Source organism: Rhopalosiphum padi, chromosome 1, assembly GCF_020882245.1.
Source record: "Rhopalosiphum padi isolate XX-2018 chromosome 1, ASM2088224v1, whole genome shotgun sequence".
In the NCBI taxonomy this organism is placed as follows: Eukaryota; Metazoa; Arthropoda; class Insecta; order Hemiptera; family Aphididae; genus Rhopalosiphum; species Rhopalosiphum padi.
Genome location: NC_083597.1, coordinates 54,555,123 through 54,575,453, shown reverse-complemented (window position 1 = coordinate 54,575,453; position 20,331 = coordinate 54,555,123). Strand labels below are relative to the sequence as shown.

Here is a 20,331-nt window from a genome sequence, read left to right as displayed (position 1 = left end):
TATTCAGTGCCACGAAAATATATTAAACAAACTAGCAGTGCTGTCAGTTAAAAATGGTTGCAAAAATGCCAACCATTGAATTAGATACATAATACATTGAACTAAGCTTTTATAGAGGCTAGAACTCTAAAACGTCTTAATAAATTATAGGTAGATATCTTCTGTAGCAACTAGCAAATCAAGTAATGTAGGTGTATACATTTTGTGTAGTAAATTATTATTTTTATACAGTTTATTCTATACATTATGAATTATTTTTATGTTAAAAAGTCGATACTTATACCAGTGACACACTTTTGAAATTAATTTTTTATAAGTTATTGCCTACTTTTTATCATAAAACTGTACATAATATTATATTAATAATACGATTTACATTTACGAATTTTTATCTTTTAATATCTACCTTAGCCTATAGATCTCATTATAAAAATTAAATGCTTGGTAATCCTGCCCTATTGTAATATACATTTGGTACTTCATAGGCACAAATATTAATAATTCTTGATTTACATTTTAACCGTGGTGCAAGGGTATTATGAACTTATGTTTGTATAATGGGATTGTATCTAACATTTTTTGATTTTGTATTTGAATCATTGGTATTCCTTTCCTAGTCGGGGTAATATAATATAATAATATACCTACAGCTTTAGTGGCTAGCAACATTTTTAATACTTTTAAATTATATTATAACATGACTTTTGAAACGTACACCTAATTTCATTATGTATAAATATTTTACTTACTCATTAAAAAATAAATGGAAATAATATTGAATCAAGACAAAACAAACTTAATATAGCATGGTAATTAAAAAAAATAATACGTTTATGAACCAAGTAATAGCTAGAGATTTATATGATAATTTAATTTTAATTAAAAACGTATATTAATTTATTATATTTAAAGATCTAAGAACCATTTGATTTAAAAAGAAACCATTATTGTTTGTATTGATCAAAGAAAATATAAATAAAAAAAATAATTTTAATTAACTTTTTTTAGATGTTTATTTCTATAATGCAGGTTTATATTATATATAATAAACTATCAAAACTTAAAAGTAAGACAAGTGGGTGTAATAATAATATTGGTCTCTTTCTCTCTCTCTCTCTATATACAAATTAAAAATTATAGGAAATTGAATAAAGGACAATAAAAGAAGATTCATATAACTATATTATATAATACCCGGACGTGCATCGTTTGCATATCATTATATTGTTCATTTCGGTCTTTTTTTATAATACCTACAGTTTTAGTATTTGCAAAGACGACTATAAGTTGGTTATCAATTATAAAATTTATTCCCGGGTTATCTACAAGTAACATACGAAATGGTGATCTTTCATTATGATAGTACAACTATTTTAAATTAACTATTAAAATTAAAATATATATCAGCTGGATGGGCGGAACAAAAACTTAAATTCAGTTATGACTATGAGTTATCCATAAAACGATTAGCAACAGTTTGTTGTTCATTCTGAATAATCTTGTGTTATCTTCATTTTTTAATTTAATTTTCAAGTACATAATCAAAAAATGTGTTAATTTTTTCATCTACTGATTTTATAGTCAAAAACTCAGCCGCTTTATATTACATCAGGTAGCAAATCCAAATAAGTATTTTAATATTTTCCCAATCACCGGATCTTTATTTTTTAAGTCATCGAAGAGTCCTATGGATTAAACTACGTCTGTTCTATAATTGGAATCTACATTCTTGCAATTTAGATTGTGGCCAAATCTTAGATACTGCTACGTGAATAGCTTTTTCAAAATCTGCATAAATATTTTCAAGCCTTATGAGTTATGATTTTCTATACAGCGAAATGCTTGTGAATACATAGTACTATTAGTACTCTTATCGGGTAGTAGGAAAAACTAAATGAAAATAATTGTTATCTTTTACACCACGAATCGTAAAAAGCTAGTAAAACAATTTAGGGCAACTTTTAAAAGCTCCATCAACAGACAAGGTTTTCATTTTAACAAACATGTCTAAATTATGTAGACAAGTAAAAATTACAATATTTTTTTCACCATAATTTATAAATTTAAAATGCTCTTCGCAACTTGTAATAAAATTTTAATTATTTAACGCTTCACGTAGTAGTTCTAATAATATTTTAGGTAATACAGGTAACTTACTGGATTTATTTGTGTGAATATTTTATCTTACTCTAGAAATATCATGATGAGCTGTAAGTTGTTCAATATCGCCATTAACTAGTAACTCTTAATAAATTAATTTTTAAGGGTGTTCAAGATTTTCTTTTTAACTTATAACCTGGCTAACGCTTACCTGTCCGATATATGTTTTTGATATTTGATGATTGTGTTCAATGTTACTTTTCTCAATAATATTTAAATTATTTATTTTTAAAAATTATTTGCAATTCATTTTTGTACAAATCTACCGTTTGATATTTCCCGATGTTTTTTATATTCTTTTTAGAATCCGTACTTAAGACCATTAATCACGAAGAGTTTATATTTTTAAAACAATGTTACTATCTACTTCCATTTTAACGTACGCACTTATATTATTACAATAAATATACGTGCGACTATGTTAGTTGTCTCAAGACTAATTAGACACAATACACAAACATAACCAATCTATATAACCTATAAAACTTAATATAATATTTATAAGCTTTTCCAAAAATTTTAAAACCTAATGAAATATTATGAGATTATATACATAATTGTACACATAGCAAAGGGGACCACTTCGGATAGTTGTATGATAAATAATTTTAAATGGAAATCAATTAATACAGCTGTATTATTATGATAAAAGTAATTTTAAACGGGAATCAATTTGTACACTTTATTTAATTCATTTTGTATTATCTAGTTGCGCATCATTTGATTTTCGGGTACGTTTAATTATCATAATTCTTTATCCATTAGGTATCAACATAATATTTAACAAAATAACTGAAAGAGATTAGGAGTACTCAAACGCGTATGTTATTTGCTAACTTTTAGCTTAAAATTTAACTCACGTAATATTTTTTCAAATATTGTGTAGGTATTTTTACTTGAAAATGCATATCATGTATATTACAACAAAATTAATCAATTGAAGTGTATGGGTGACTTGTAACCACAACCAACCCATACATTTTTATTGTAATACAAGGTTTATGTTGAAATTATTATTATAGGTATAAAGGGATATATTTTATGAACCAACACTCATTATTTCAAAAACTCTTAAGGGGCGGCCACACTAATATTTGTTTTCTCTGTCTATTTCCTATAGTTACATAATATAGGAACAGATATTCAGTATGTCTACCATCACGACTCTCTAGTTTGCAGCTTAGGGCAAAGGCACCTTATTATATATATTTTATAAAAAATAATATAATAATTCTGAAGCAGAATATTTTTCGTGTTTTTCGATACATAAAAATCTAAATGTGTACAAGTAGTTATAATGAATTATAACTTAATAAGTTTTTAAAGTTTAAGTGAGCGGAATGGTAAAATTACGGTATTTATACCCCACAAAATGTTAGTATACTACTTTGCTTGCTTAAACTTTAAATACTTATAACTCATAGACCATTCCGTTTGAATTTCGATTTTATGTATCGAAATACTCTAAAATATATTAATATGAAATTAAAAATATGTGTTGTTATTCAAAAAGGTATAACATTTAAAAATGTTGTTTTTACTGGAAATTACTTAAAAAACATTTTTTCAAAAACATTCATAGATTTTGAAATAATGATTGTTGTTTGATAAATGAAAGTATAATTTATTAAATGTGAATAATAATAAATATTGAAGCTCAATCAGAAATTGGTAATAAAAGTTCTTGATTTACCTTTCAATATTTATTTTATTCTTAATTGTCGACATTTGTATACCCAAACGATGACAATATAGGTGTTATAAATATTTAAGGATAATAAATAAATTATATGCTTATAAATAGATGTCTCTAAGAAAGCTAATTTTAATCGTAATCTTATACCTAGTTTTATTAGGTCCTTGTCAACAGAGGAATACCAACATTTCATTTAAATTTTTGAATGTAAAATGTGATTCAGTTGGCGTTAAAATATTGTTAAATGGCTAGATGACCATTGTTCCTTGGTCCAACTTATTATTATCCAATCAATGTATCCAGACACGTATACAAGGGGGTGTTTTAGGTGTTCAAACACCCCCCCCCCCAAAAAAAAAAAAAACTTGGGGTTTTGTATGGTTATTTACTTATTTAATTTTAATGTTAATTTTATTATATTATATCAATGTTTGTATTTAAAAAAAGTATTTTACGTATACTTACCTAATTTTCACAAATTTTTTTTGTTTATTTATTAAAAAAAGTTCTACTTTTCAATAACTAATTTTCAAAAACACCCCCCCCCCCCCCAAAAAAAAAAAAACTTTTTTCTGCGTACGTCCCTGAATGTATCATATTTGAAGAGCATTATATTACTTATATAATATATATCCATAGATAATTTAAAATAAGCGCATAATATTATGTCATCATGATCGATAAAGAGAAGATAGCAATTATAGGACTTAACATCGCGCGTGTTATCATGGTATTAGAATCATATAATCACAATTTAAATTTACTAGACGAACTTTTATCAATTTTTATCGAACTGTTCGTATACAACAGCGTTTCTTAACCTGGGGGTCGCGATTGCTGTGGCTGTGGGTCGCGGTGGTCAAAAATAATAAAACACCGATTTACAAAATGAACCTTTCGTTCAAAATTTGGCTTACCCAACGATATGATACAAATGTATACTTAATATAGATAGGAAAGGGGGTCATGAAGTGATTGAGCATATTTTATACCTTTTTTGGGGGTCACAAGTCTAAAAAGGTTGAGAAACGCTGGTATACAACACGGGCAGTGGTAGCACTATAAAGTGGCAGTAAATAATAATATGTAAGTATATAAAACGTTTATATCATTATATATCATCTTTAACATCAATAAACGACAAAATGTGTAAATATGTTTCAAAATATATGCACAGATTGTCTAACCCAATCTATCCAATATCCATTTATGTAAAAATATGTAAATTAAATTGTTATCATTATAATAAGAATAATATTTAAGCCATGCATACCTACCTATTTCTTACCAGAATTCAATTATCATAAGAGTTATTTAAATAAAAATATGTATGCACATATAAATCCGTTCACTAGTTCTTACTACATTAGAAGACGTATACAATATCATGAGTTTAAATTTATAGATATTAAAATACATTTATATAACCGTATAGGTTATATAAAACATGCCTAATGTTTATCCATATCATGCTGTTCATTTTTATTTTTTTAGTAGGGAATCATTTTAGATTTTTAATGGACTAGTGGAACGATAATTTATTTTTTATTTTTTTACAAATAGTACAACTGCTTGTGGATATATTATTTAAATAAATAATAATAACAACATATAAATCAAATGTGAAGGAGAAAAGGAGTGATATGTTATGTTGTTACGCGTATGATGAATTATTATACAATATTATGTTAATATACTTAAACATTAAGTTTAGTTAATATTTTTAATACAAATTAATTAATATACAAAGATTCTTAAATTTAAAATATTTAGAAGAATAAAAAAAAAAAAATTTAACACATAGATCCTAAAAGTTTTAAATACTATTTTAAAGTACTTTTTGTAACAATAAATTAATAAAAATAATATAAATAGTTGAGGACCTATTTTTTTTCACAATTTTAGTAAAAATACTGTACAATCATTACACATCTTATGATTTATATATCATTTTAGTAATAATATTATATTAAAATAGCGCATTTTTAATCTATTTGAATATTAAAATATAAATTAATTATTACATAGTAAAATACGTAAATAATAACTATATAATGTTTATAGACTATAATAGTAGCTGATAAAAACACTTTGCTATTATTTCATTAAAATTAAATTAAAACGTTTGAAAAAAAGTGAGTGACAAATAAATTACCCACAGTGAGATTAATATAGCCACAGTAATATATCTTCCTTTCTTTGGTCCTCCCAATTCCGCTTTTCCAAAAAACTCAACATTTCTACGTACCATTAATACAGTTACAGCTAAAATCGCCATAACAGAATATAAAAGAACATTAAAACCAATACGATTTGATGGAACTTTAAATAAGTTTCCCTAAAAATAAAAATAAATACAAATGTTATAATTTTATAGCTATGATGATATTGAAATACATTAAATTAAAAAAAATGTTTACGTGTAAGTAATGATACAAAGCAGCAATAAACCATGGCAGTCCGACGCCCATCAATACTTTTACAGCTATTGAACCGGCGATATGTATCATAGCCTCGTCAGCATGGGTTTCTGCTCGAGTAACCATACAGGCTCCTAAAATATCTGGTAGGGACATACCAAGAGCCACTATTGTTATTGCTGTAATAAAAAATTGAAATTAATATATAAAATGTTTAATTAAGCAGACATAAATTATCGTTGGTGGGGTAAGAAATTACCGGTCACTGCGTCATCGAGTCCAATTAAACAACCAAAAATTGTAGCTAAATCGCCGATTATCGTGGCCATGACTCCTATTAACGTTAAGGAGGTAACAAATCTTAACCAACCAGAAAACACGGCTGCTGGTGGTATAAAAGAAAATATAACTTTCCAAAAAAATGAAAAAAAATGTAATACATAAGTTAAAGTTGTTGCATTTTTCAAATCACCACCATTTACAGTCATCGCAGTTTTAATTTGTTCTGCCCATGTTTGGCGGTGCAATTCAAGTGCATGAATGTTTATATTAGTCAACAACATTAGACGATCGACTACAGAATCAAAATCTAAAAAGCCAAATATACAAATGTTGAAATGTTACAACTTAAATACGTTGAATTAGACCATAATAAAAACACTTGCCGTCGTCACTACTGATTGTGATGGCTATCCTATTAATATTCCCAATTTTAGCACCTCCTGTAGTCCCAAATAATTTAATCTCAAAACATTCGTCTTTTTCAGGGCACATGTCATTGATTATTTCAATTCGCAGAATTTTAGCTACTTCTTTATCTTTGAAAATAATTTCACCTTCGCCACCTACATAATCTCGTCCCGAAATAGCCGATTCATCAATAGTCTTCCATTTTACACTGACTTCGCTATCTGATCCATGTGTTCGAACAATTGGCACCTCGACGAACCCAGTGCTCTCTTTTACTAAAAGTCCTCTTTTACCAAAGCTTATAATACCCGGTTCTAAAATAAAATAACTTATAATATTTACATTAAAACATTTTAAATAAATCAACAAATTTGTATACCATCGTTATCGATTATAGTCACTTCCATGATTGAAATACTACCAAGTTTTACCGATAAATCTTTATGATGGACCACAGACATTCTAAGAAAAAACTCTTCATCGGGTTCCCATTTATTATCATCAATTAACTCGATAAAAATCTATTTAGGAAAAATAATATTAAAATATAATTAAAAATAAATCTATAGGTAATTATCATACTTCTTTTTCTTCTTCATTTTCTTTAAATTCAACTACCTCCTTTACTTTCACAAAATCTTCTCCTTCTTTAGCTGTTCCATTAATACTATCCACCCTGTAATTTCAATATAATTTAATTTATTTTGATTATACTTTATTTATATTAGAACTATATATGTAAGTAGTAAATCGAGTATTTTACGTTCACCTAACAGTTGCTTTTGTATTTAGATTTCCGTGTCGCCAAATGGTGACGGGAAATTTTCCTATATTTTCTTTAACAGCGATTGTGGGGGCATGAAACTCTAATACCGCATATTTTGTTTCTTCGTTTTGTGAAAAAGTTTGTGGCATATGGTTTAATGTATCGTATCCAATCTCACCGTTTTGTTTTATTACATCATAAACCTATAGAGTATAGTATTATATTTTTAGCATAAGTATTGATTAATATACATATTTTTTATTTATAAATTATGTTTATAAACTTGTTTAAGATGGTCTTCTAAAATAGGCTCTATTTGTTTGCCGCCAGTAAAACGTCTAACTGCTCCAATACGATACCACATAGCTCCATGATGTGTTGAATCGACCAGTTTGGTAGCTGCAAGCTTCGCTGCATCCGCATCAGTTATTCCAGAGTATTGTTTTACATTTTTCACGAATTTAATCAAATTGTCCTTGTCTATTTTTCCATTTTTTAAAATTAATTGTTTTTTTGTTCCATCTATTGAAGTATTAATATAAAAAATATATAGAACATAGGTATATGTTTAACAAATTCGGTTTATACACCAATATAAATATAAGCAATTATTAGATAGTTACTTTGATCTTCAAATGAGGAAAGGTCTAGTTGATGTGTATTATGTTCAGTATCTTTTCCACACCAATTTTTATCTGTAGCATAAGCGAAAAACATGAGGATTGGAAACAACATAAACGTCGCCGCAGCTTCCCATAATTCAATAATATTTGGCGAAATAACTTCGATTATTAAAAGAAGCCAAATATAAGCAAAAAAACTAAAGGCCCCAATTACTAAAAATACCTAAAATTGGCACATGATACAACACTTTAAGTAAACATGTATGTATTTAGTTAAAAATACTATTATACTTTTAAGTCATGTATTCTTCTTTTTTCGTTTATGCCTAACGTAAGTGTGCATAAACTAGTAATAATCAACAAATTGAAAGCAGCTGATCCTACAATGATGTTCGGTCCTAATTTTCTAGCTTCAAAATGATGACCCACTGTTTCAATAATAGACAATAGAATTTCGGGTGAAGATGTACCTGCGGCGTATTTATTTGCAAAATTTATTTAAATATATATATTTAAATTATAAAAATTAAAAATGTTATTATTACTAACCTAAAGCCATCAATGTGAGATTTGCGATCGTTGGATTCCATATACGTACTTCTATTACTTCGGGTTGGTCTGGTCGAAGAGAAACGTCTGAGCCATTTTCCGTTAACTCTTTAGCCAAATAAACTTTTTTTGTATGACTAGTAATTTTGTCAATAGCAGTCATAAATACATCAGCTACTATAGATATTCCTAATAGGAAATAAAGCAACGTAAATAAATAAACAACCACCCGTACTTTTATCGGCCATAGTCGTTCATCCAGAATAGGCAAAATTAATCCACCAGGACATATGTCTTCTGGACCCCATGGATATGTACTTGTATTTCCGTGGCCCATAGTTATCTAATAAAAAAAGTAATTTAAATTATATGTTAAAAAAGTAACACAAATTAATGTTTTAAATACACTTACAAGATAAATAATAAATAAATTTACCAGAATACGGTATACCAAACCAAGTAATTCAAAATTAGAATAGTAAAGTAGGTGAACAAAAATTTAAAATACCCGGGAAGCCACTATATAGTAGCACGACTCGTCGTGGACACTATATTCACCGTAAATATAGTATATACCACTATACCGTATGGTCCGTATGCATACGGTATTATTCACATAATGTACTTTAATAGTGAATGGCTACGTCTCAGTATAATAGCTATAGCTATAGATATATAAATAATTTTATAGATATTTGTTCTATGTATTTTTAATCATTTTAAATTTCTATAAGATTTTAAGAAAAACTTATGAGTTATGATGATACTTGCAATGGATAATAAAATAAAAATTTTTAACTGTAAACAATTTAGAAATTGTATACGAATATACGATAGCTAATTATTAATACGAAGTATCAAATAGACCGTAAAATAGGTATATTATTATATACTTGTATATACAACATTATAACTCGAGCTACGGACCGAAACTGTTTAAATGTAATTCAATGTCATAATAAATATGAATATTCCTTATAATCAAAATGTGAATTTTGACAAAAGTCAAAAATAATAATATATGTATGAAGCAGTAAGAAAAACTTATGAGAAATCTCGAATTAAATTTATTACAATCATTAAATAAAATGTTTAAAATTTTAAGAATTTTAACAAGAAAATTATTTACAAATTTTGTTAAACTATACAAACGCTTAAAAAAAAAAAATTGAAGTATGTTTTTGATATTAATTAATTTCTGCAAGAACAACTTATTATATGAGAAAATATGTGAGATCTGTGGAAATTGTATTATAAGCATACATACAAAAAACTAAAAAATAGGCAATTTAATATACTTATAAATAGCACTAAAGAACTAAAATATTTTGAAAATTATACAGGTTTAGAAAATACTAATTTAAATATTTGGTAAAAATATCAAATACCTATCCATGGTTTTATTTATTTTTAAATTACAATAAAATAACATATACATTTTGTCAAAAATTACAAGTGTTACATAAATATTCCAGTTTTTTCAAATTATTTTAATAGTTTTTTCCAATTGTTTTGAAAAGTACTAAGAATTATCTCTAATGACCCATTTAACGATTTAATTTCCTAAAGTAAAAATTAGATCCAATGTTCACTATTTTTACTATAAACCATCATAAATATTGAATACATATATAAAAAAAAAAGATGATATATATATTATATTCATTGCTCTGCTCAAATTCTATAAATTTTAATAGGATTCTTGGGTTATAAATATGGAGCCGTGATGTATTTAATAATAATTTACTTTATGGGAACTCCAAATAGTCCAAATTTTGATTCTGAACGGAGCGATAAATGTATTGATTTTATGATTATGTGTGTTTTTTGTGGATGAAGTTCACGATAAGTTGTTGATAAAATAGTTCAATTTGAAAAAAGGGGATGGTTTTGAATATTAAATTGGATCTATAGTTTGTATTTAAAACAGATCAAAATTAAAAATTCCTAGTAGTTATTTTTATAATTTAGTAAAACAAACAAAAAATTAAGGAAAGTGGGAATTTTTAAGCAAATCCAATTTTCGACAAAATCGATTTTGTTGTTTTGATGTAATTCAAAAAAAAAAAAAAATGACCATAAAAACTCGAAATTGTCATTAAAAGTTTATACAATAATTCTCTATATATACCTAGTAAAATTTAAAAAATATTTTGACTTCTTTTAAGCTATTGATACAGTTGAAATTTTTGACTTGTTATAGATGACAACAAAATAATACGAATTGGTAAAAATGCTTGCAAATTTAATACAGGGTTTGGATTCCTAATAAGTATTTATTTCCCGATTGAAAATGTATAGTCACAATAATTTTCATAATAATTTTATGCTAGAATTTTAAGTTTCATTAAAATCTCAAAAATTACAAATTATTTTGTAGTTAGAAATTCATAAAATAAAATGTATATACCTAAGATTTAACATTATAATTAAAGGTTATTTATATGTTTTTTTTAACCAATATCAAAAAAAAATTATACCGTAAAGTCAAATTAATTTTTGACTGTTTGTAGTGTAAATTTTAACGATGTTAGACATCACCCGTATAATAATAATATTTATCCTCAAACGATCTTTGTTTTTTTGCAACAATTTAAAAATGAATAACTGTAGCTACTAGCTACTTGAAATTTTCACCAAATTTTTGTATTATGGTTTTCTCTGCGAATTCTCTGTATTATAATTTTCAATAAATTAAATAAGTTTATCATGATATAACTTTGTTTAAAATTAAGTTTACATTTTTACAAAATTCTTCAAAATCACAAACTACAAATATTTTGTTTTTGTAGTTAAAAATTAATAAAAATCTTTAATTTTTATTTTTTATAACTATAAGGTTTTAAAATTTAATACAATATTCTTCATAAGAATTTCATACTGAAACTAAAAAATCTTAAAACTATACAAATATAATTATTTGTTTAAGTATTTGTATAGGTAGTTCATATTTGGACGGAGTTACGCGTACTTATGTATATGTTCACTATTTTCTTAAAATTCTAAAATATTCATGAGGACTTAAAACTTTTACGTATATTATGAATTTTACTATATATATGTCTATATCTACGCAATTTCATTTTCAAAATATGTTGATTAATTTTAAGATATTATCTGCTTATAATATGAACATATTTACAATTTTTTATAAATACTTATGGTAAGGTGTTATTAACTTAAAAGCTAATTAAAATAATTTAATATGGTATAAATATATAATATTATAATAATTAAATACTTATAATTTAATAAATGCAATATTTTCGTAAAAAATTAATAAAATAAATCATTTTAATATAGCTATGCCAAAAAAAAAACATATCATTAAATAATCGTCTTCGCTCATAGCTCAGAATCATTTTTTGTATACAGTCATAGGTATATCATTGAAATATTGAATTCAAATTTAACACATCCACAACAGTAGCCCACTCAAAATCTAATATGCTGACAGGAGTTAAAATTGGGGGACGCAGGAAAACTTGGTAGTTGGTACCCCAACCTCTAATGATGATTAAAAAGCGTTCCCTTTAACTAATTATTCATAAAATACGCCAGAATGCACTAATTATAACCAAACATTAAAGTCAATTACTAAAAATTCCGTTGAGATTAAATCTTATTGGTGTTCATTTTTTATGAATTCATGTTATTTAATGTTAAAGAAAACATTTATTAACGAAAATACAATTTATGTTCCTATATTTAAATATTTATAGTTGTTTTTTTTTAAAAGCTCTTTATTAAATAATGTAAAATCAAGCTTCATATATTCATGTATATATATATATATATATATATAGATATAGGTAAAATGTGAATGTGTGATTTTTAAGCATGCCCTCCATGCGTAAAATTTAAATTCTTCTTGTACAATTTAAAGCACTAAAAAGTAAAAACATTTTTATGAATAAATATTTTTTGTCTGGGTGTTCTTAAAAGACAACCAATACTTATACAACTTAATATTATGAGAAAAAATATTCTCTTTCAAAATACTAAATTTGTATAAACATTAGTTACTCTTAAAAATGTAGTATTATTTGAGATTTAAATTTTTCATGAAATAAATTATAAATTTGAACATAATTCAAGGATAAAAGTGGGATGAGTATGTTACACAATCACTGTTTATACATATATTATACTCTATGCATTAGACATAATACATACAATTATATAATATTATGGAACGCTTATTAAAACTATATGGAGACATTAGCCCCCCTTGAATTTTTTTCTACTTTAAGCCCTGTGTCCACCTTTTTAGACTGATTTTAATACAATTGTAAACACAATAATAAGTTTTTGAATTCTGCAAATATCAAATTAAAATATGTATTAAAATTGTTTATTATACTCGTATGTTTGACTATCTAAAAAAATTATAAATTGAATATATGTAACCTGTTGTATTCGATTATACTTCCCCCATATCTTGTAAAACTTTTTATTAATAACTTCATTCAATTATTTAAAAAGTCATTGATGTTTTAAAAGACCCCTAAAAAAATGATACTTACATAAAAACTGTATTTTTAACCTAAATTATTTTTTTTATTTTAAACAATGTTAATTTCTCTTTTTTGACAAATATTTATGTTTTATTCATGAATGCATAATGAATAAAAAAAAAGAAAAAAATAATATTTTCAACCTATATCTTAACAATATAGACTATTGTGTTCAATATTACTATTGATAGACATAAGCCTGTATTAAATAGAACAGAAATATTGTTTTTACAATGAACGCAATTATACTCAATTAAATATTTTTGGACGCTAAGAATGTAATGTTAAACGTTATCGGAGCGCAAAGTATATAAAAAAGGAATTTTAGAAGCAATTCGTTAGCAGCGGTTCACTTACATATTTTGTACCCATTACAAACCTCAGCCCTCAATTATAATTTATTAAACTTATTTAATTATTAGTCATTATCTGATGTGCTTTTTATAATAATAATAATAATAATTAAAACTTTACTTTTGAGTTTGGACAATGATTTAGAATAAATGCTGTAGATATATATATATATTATTATATTTCTTATATGAGATTTTATAAACTAAACGATGAATATATAATTTGTATTATTGTGTGTGTTATTTTTTAATATTTTTAATTTTATGTCTATAAATAGACTTAAATATATCATTATTTTCTCAACATTTGATTTTATTTCAAAAATAGTTATAAAAAAAGCACGACAGAACTACGGTACATTAATCATATTATATTTGAATCAATACATTATATTAAATATAAATAAGAAAATAATATACAGTAAAACCTTGATAAGACGGAACTTATCGATATAACGGAAACCCTGGTAATACGAAAAATTTCTTTGGTGCTTTTTTTAAAATTTCATTTTTTTGAACCCCGTCTAAACGGAAACCCTGTTAACACGGAAAAATTGCATGGTCTCAAGCGATTCCGTCTTATCGAGGTTTTACTGTACAATAAACTGAATTAACATTTTTCAAATTCACATTCTCAACCCCATATAAGTATTAAGTATGTACAGCAGAATAAAAGAAATGCTTTCCAGCAACTAGTTAAAACTTAAAGCTAATGTTGCCTCTATCGTCAGTTCGAAATCTAAAAAAGATATTCACAAATATAATATAATAAATACAACAAACTAAATAGGGGGTAACTAATTAAAATACATAGCACGCATTACGTTTGAGTTTTTCATAAACATATAACTTCATTTTTAAAATATAAAATTGAATAGTATGAAAAATATCTTGATTTTTAAATTGAATACAACAGTGCAATAATAAATAGTACCTACATAACATATTAAATTATGATGATATCATACTATCTGGTATTCAATATTATATATATTGATTTTATCTAAATACTGTTATGTGAATCTATTCAGTTACTTAATACATGCTATACAGTGGCGCAGCTAAGGAGGGGCTAAAGGAGCTATAGCCTCCCCCATTGACCGTGTTTTTTATATTGTTTTGAAATATTTAAATTTAAATATGGAAATTATCTTACAAGTTTTAATTATTTAAAATATTAAATACGTTAATAGCAAATCAACGTTAATATGTCATCAGTATTTTTGTTTAGTTGTTGTTTTTGATTTTCAATAACTCAAGTTAAAAGTATTTAGCCCCCCCCCATAAAAAAATCCTGGCTACGCCTCTGATTCTATGAATATACATTATACATGTAAATATATGTACATGTACATTATCATATAAATTATCACCAAAGACGTTAATTGGGAAATCTAAGCTCCTCATAAATCAGTTTTAGTTCCCTAACATTCAAAATATAAAATTTCAAAACAATTTAATAAAATGTGATTATAGGTATGTTTAATTTGTTAATGGAACAATAATTTATTAATATAGGTATATTATTATTACTAAAACTGTGTGTAGAAAACATTATTTTTAGCTTATTATAAAAATACCGTATAGTTTAACAGAAAACTTATTTTTGGGGGAAAAGGTATGCAGTTTTAATTTTGGGAAACTTGGTTCCAAACTGTTCTAAATAAGTTCCAAAATATTATAGTTTAGCTAGGTTCTATGTGAAAAGAGTACGGAAATATGGCTAACTAAATGCACGTGAAAATTACAGCAATTACAGAAACACTTATGAGGATGTCACACACTGTTTGTTTTTTCTCTCTAGCCCACGCGCAACATAACAAAACGCATTTACGCAGTCTGAGTAGAACTCGCTCAATTTTGGTTTTAGAGTAAATATACCTATTATAAAATTAAATTTTGATAATATTTCTGAGTACAAGACGATGAGTCTTTTCCATTATTCTCAATACAACGTTAATTATATCGTTAAAAAATAGCTATAAATTACAACATTTTTAAATAACCTTTAAATTTTCAAAATTTTAATTTTTTTTTTAAAAACTCATCATCTTGTACTCAGAAATATTATCAACATTTAATTTTATAATAGGTATATTTACTCTAGAACCAAAATTGAGTGAGTTCTACTCAGACTGCGTAAATGCGTTTTGTCTATGTTGCGCGTGGGCTAGAGAGAGAAAACAAACAGTGCGCTGATATCCTCTTAAAACGATGAAAATGTAAATTCTTTAAGATTGTTATTTTCTGAATTTTACAATAAAATAAATTTTCTACTGGAAATGTCCAAATCATTTAAACTTTTGAAGTAGGTTCCTACTACCATTTGTTTTTATTCAAATTATTAAACTTATTATAATTATTTTAAGCTGTACACATGAAAATATTAAAGTTTTCCTTTACCCTAAAAATTTAAAGGAGATAAAACGACAGTAAACAATTGATACGTTAAGTGTATTGTTTATTTTTAAATTATTTGAATACACCTATTATATTTAAAAAAATAACTCATTATTTATTTATGGAATTTATAAAAAAATAATCACAAAGCGTTTGGAGGATTTACTAAAAAAAAATATGTATAACACATTTGAAAAACAATTTTAAAAGTCTTTACTACTTTTAAAAGGTAACACTTAATTTTAATTGCATATTCTATAGTATTTACTAAATAAGTTTATTTTCTAAACTATGTAACTAAAATATTTATGCATAACAATTTCATATTACGAAATTAATAATACTTCTGACAGTTAACTTATTTTTCATTTTACTATGTGTCAGTATTTAAAAAATGTAAACACACTAAAAATGTAAAAAATCATTATAAATTATAATATAAACTGCAGTACAAATTAAGATTTATTTTTCCTAAGTATTGAGAAGTATATACTATTCCTACTTAAAAAAATAACATGTAGATAGTCTAAAAATAAAACATAAATTACTTTAATTAGGTAGGTACCTTACTAATATGTTTATTTATATATTCGTTGATTTAAAATCTCTTTCACAAATCACTATTGAAAGATATATTTTGGAGAATACATTTTATATTAAACATCCACAAGTTATAAGTTATAATTTATTTATTGACTCAGAAATGACGTGTATACCTTATGAGTTATAAATCATAACACTGTCTCTGTGTCTCATTCCGATTATACTTGTACCTTCTACTGAGCAACCCATCCATCTATTATATTTCTCCTTCTACAGTTAATTATTCAAACTTTACAATTTATGTAACTGTATGAAAACTTAATGGAAATTAACAAAAACAACTTTTGAATTATTTAAATAAATTATATTTTTACTAGAAATTGTCGATATCATATTCATTTTAAGTAGGTAGCATGAAAACTAAATATATATAATTAATATATATATTTGTGTTTAGGTAAACTTTAAAATAGATTTAATGATAATAAATGAGGCTTTTTTGTACAGAAATAATTTTAAGAAGGTGATATTAATAAGAACACTTATTAAATGCTTATTACAGTTATTAGTATATTCCTACTATTTTATGGTCTATATTTCCTTTTATTAGTAAAGTGTACAATGTACTTGAAATAAATTAAACATGAATCATTACATTACGTTGGTGATCTAAAGTGGATTATACAGTACACATTAACATATATAATATTATATATTTATATATAATTTATAATATAATTATATAATTAACAAAACTTGTATAACATACAAAACTGTAGAAAATTTTTAATTTGTAAACAAAATTAGTGAATCTAAGACGTCCCCCCCCCCCCCCCCGAACGGAACAATTTCTCTCCAGACAAAAATTATAAGTAAAAATATTAAACAATAATAAATAATGCAAATAAATAAATGTACAAAATTATATTATATTATAATATATGTTTATTTTATTATATCAATTATATTAAAGTAATATATAAATATAATTCAATATTATTCGTCATAATAGCATTATTGCCAATATTTTACTAATTTAAATATTAAAAATAATAAACAATATACAAATTATAAATGCAAATAAATACACCATAATTGTTATTACAATCAAAATTAAATAATACAAATCAAAAAAACCTAACTAATATTTTTATTCTAGCAATATAGCTCACAGAAATTAAAAAATTTAAAATATTATTGTTTGAAAAACTTTCACATAACTTTTTTAACCGGTCGTCATTACCCAAATTATTACGAAAACCTCCTGCTCTATAATTTAAAATTTTTATTGATGCACTTGAGTTACTCATCTGTCGAGCTTCAATAAAAAGCCAAATATTTGGATAATTTATTCGCACTAGTGTTGCTTAGCTAATTTATTATTCCACTCTTCCGAAATATAAGTTATTTTACCTATATCAGCTTTATTTAACTAAACACGTTTCATATCCATATGGAATGCGAATGATAGTTGATAGATGCCCGTATATTTCTGGTAAAACCAAAGAACCTATTTTCCGATTTATTATTATGTGTAAAAAATATATGTATTTATTCAGGGGAAAATGTCTCAGTCCAGGAGGAAACGTCCAAATACCAAAACTGGTAGTTGTAGGCGCCTAACTAAATGTTTGAGAGAAAACATGCTAAACGACCAGGTAAAAAATTAAGTTTTAAAAAAAAGTAATATTAAATTCTTTAAAAGTATTAAATTATAAAAATTATTTTTGTATGTTTTTAGTTTGATTGCCATACCTTAACTTAATACAATTATTATGACCATCATAATAATTTTTTTCTGACCCTACGGGCTTAAATAAGGCTTAAAACTACCTTAAATATTTTAGCTTTTTTAGGATTTTACCACGTATACAATTACAATGTCATTCCCCACTCAGACTATGTTCCCAAAACCGGAGGATCAGCGTAACATAAAACGCCGTACCTGCTAAATGCGACGAGACACCCTTGTCATCATGAGGGACCCCATATTTTTATGCCTAAGGGGACTTAACAATACAGCCTTATGTGTGTTGAAAATCTCTTCGCAATTTGAGAAATAGTAATAAATAAAATATTATACAGCTGTTGCCCATAGGTATATTTATCATTGCGCGAGAACTGCCTAATGACCATAATATAGTATGTATCTATGTATTTTTTAGTCTTCAAATTCGAATATAGGTATTTACAACATTATTTAATAATTGTACTATGTATATTATGCTGGAAGGGAACACGTTACTGATGCTGTTACTAAAATACTATAAAAATAATGTACAGCGCTCCTTACGTCATCGCCGCCACTAGTCACTATCGTCTACCACATACCTATATTTATATTAATAATACCTAAACAAAACGACCGAACACAATTCTCCTCACCTGTATTTTTCTGGTAGGCTACTGCGGATATATACTATACACTGCGACGAAAATCTACGAAACCGATTGGACCGTAACGCGTTGCATTTGATACAACATTGTCGTATATAATTATTAGGTATATATATATGAAACACGGTGTAACAGGCTATTTTCACTTTTGTGTTATAAAACCGAAACTACATATTCCCGAGAGATGTAATTTATGTGCCTACAATTTTAATTTTGCATAAATCGACATAAAATATAGTATATATAACCGTATAGGTAAATCATACAACAATATCTATAGAAATACGAATACCTACATAATACACACGAACGATTTTCGCTGGGCTACATTCTATCGAATGCACACGCGGAGAACGATATATAAGAATACAACGTAACACTTAGACGCGCACAAGTTGTTCCCGCGAGTCGTGAAACGTGACTCCCGCCACTCGGCAGTCGGCACTCACAGGCCGCGGCCCGGACCGGCCGAATCAGCCGACGTATTATACCTGCCGGCGCATCGGTCATCGTGATTCGTTCGTGTCTGTTTTTCGCGCGCTTGCGAACCCGTGCGGCATATACCGCAAATTCCGGCGGGAGTAAACACTAAACAGTCAGCCATTCACTATACCATACCGACCATACCGCTCTACACAACCGCTCTTACGTCCTATACGTCCTTCATTATTTTTGGTAACCAATTCAAATAAAATATTTCGTTCTCCGCTCGTCTGCGAAATATTATTGCAAAACTATTATAAATTATACAAATACTTATACATCGAGATATCCATAAGAAATAAAAACATATAATAATAATGCACGTGCCTATTGCAGTGGCGTCAATGCGTCATAACTGACATAACTCATAAGTCATAACAGTTAACACTCATAACAGTGTTTCACGTTTGGCGTGGGATTGTGTCGATTGTGGAATAAAGCAAACTCATCGTAATATTATAGTAGGTGCCTACCTACCTACTACCTATATACTATAATAATGAAAGTAATATACATATTGTATCCTTGTGTTCTACTGCAAATGACGCCACTGTCGCCTCTGACCTATACAGATTACAGACTATAATTGTGCCTACGCATTTAATTTTACTCACCATATTGTCCATATTATAATGTCATTATGGCGGCGGACAACTGGTATTTTAATAATAATTATTTTAGTTGTTATACTCAGTTTTTCATTAATTATGACTTATGAGTTGTGACAGTGACAA

The 20,331-nt window shown here is 26.3% G+C and overlaps 1 protein-coding gene across 3 annotated transcripts; it reads right to left on the bottom strand.

Annotated features, from left to right (window-relative positions):
• Nucleotides 1-5,539: 5,539 nt before the first annotated feature.
• Nucleotides 5,540-19,580, bottom strand: LOC132932331 (sodium/calcium exchanger 1). Of its 3 annotated transcripts, XM_060998643.1 has the most exons (13): nt 19,411-19,580; nt 19,103-19,313; nt 8,905-9,247; nt 8,647-8,825; nt 8,356-8,578; nt 8,016-8,254; nt 7,736-7,935; nt 7,549-7,642; nt 7,346-7,487; nt 6,942-7,280; nt 6,536-6,865; nt 6,277-6,455; nt 5,540-6,194 (listed from the first exon to the last, which is right to left on the bottom strand). In XM_060998643.1, exons 3-13 carry the CDS (start codon nt 9,239-9,241, stop codon nt 5,973-5,975), a joined length of 2,484 nt encoding a protein of 827 aa, XP_060854626.1. In that variant the 5' UTR covers nt 9,242-9,247; nt 19,103-19,313; nt 19,411-19,580; the 3' UTR covers nt 5,540-5,972. The 3 variants fall into 3 exon arrangements, with proteins under 3 accessions (XP_060854626.1, XP_060854625.1, XP_060854627.1); XM_060998642.1 differs by having other exon boundaries at nt 19,103-19,580; XM_060998644.1 differs by lacking the exon at nt 19,103-19,313.
• Nucleotides 19,581-20,331: the final 751 nt, after the last annotated feature.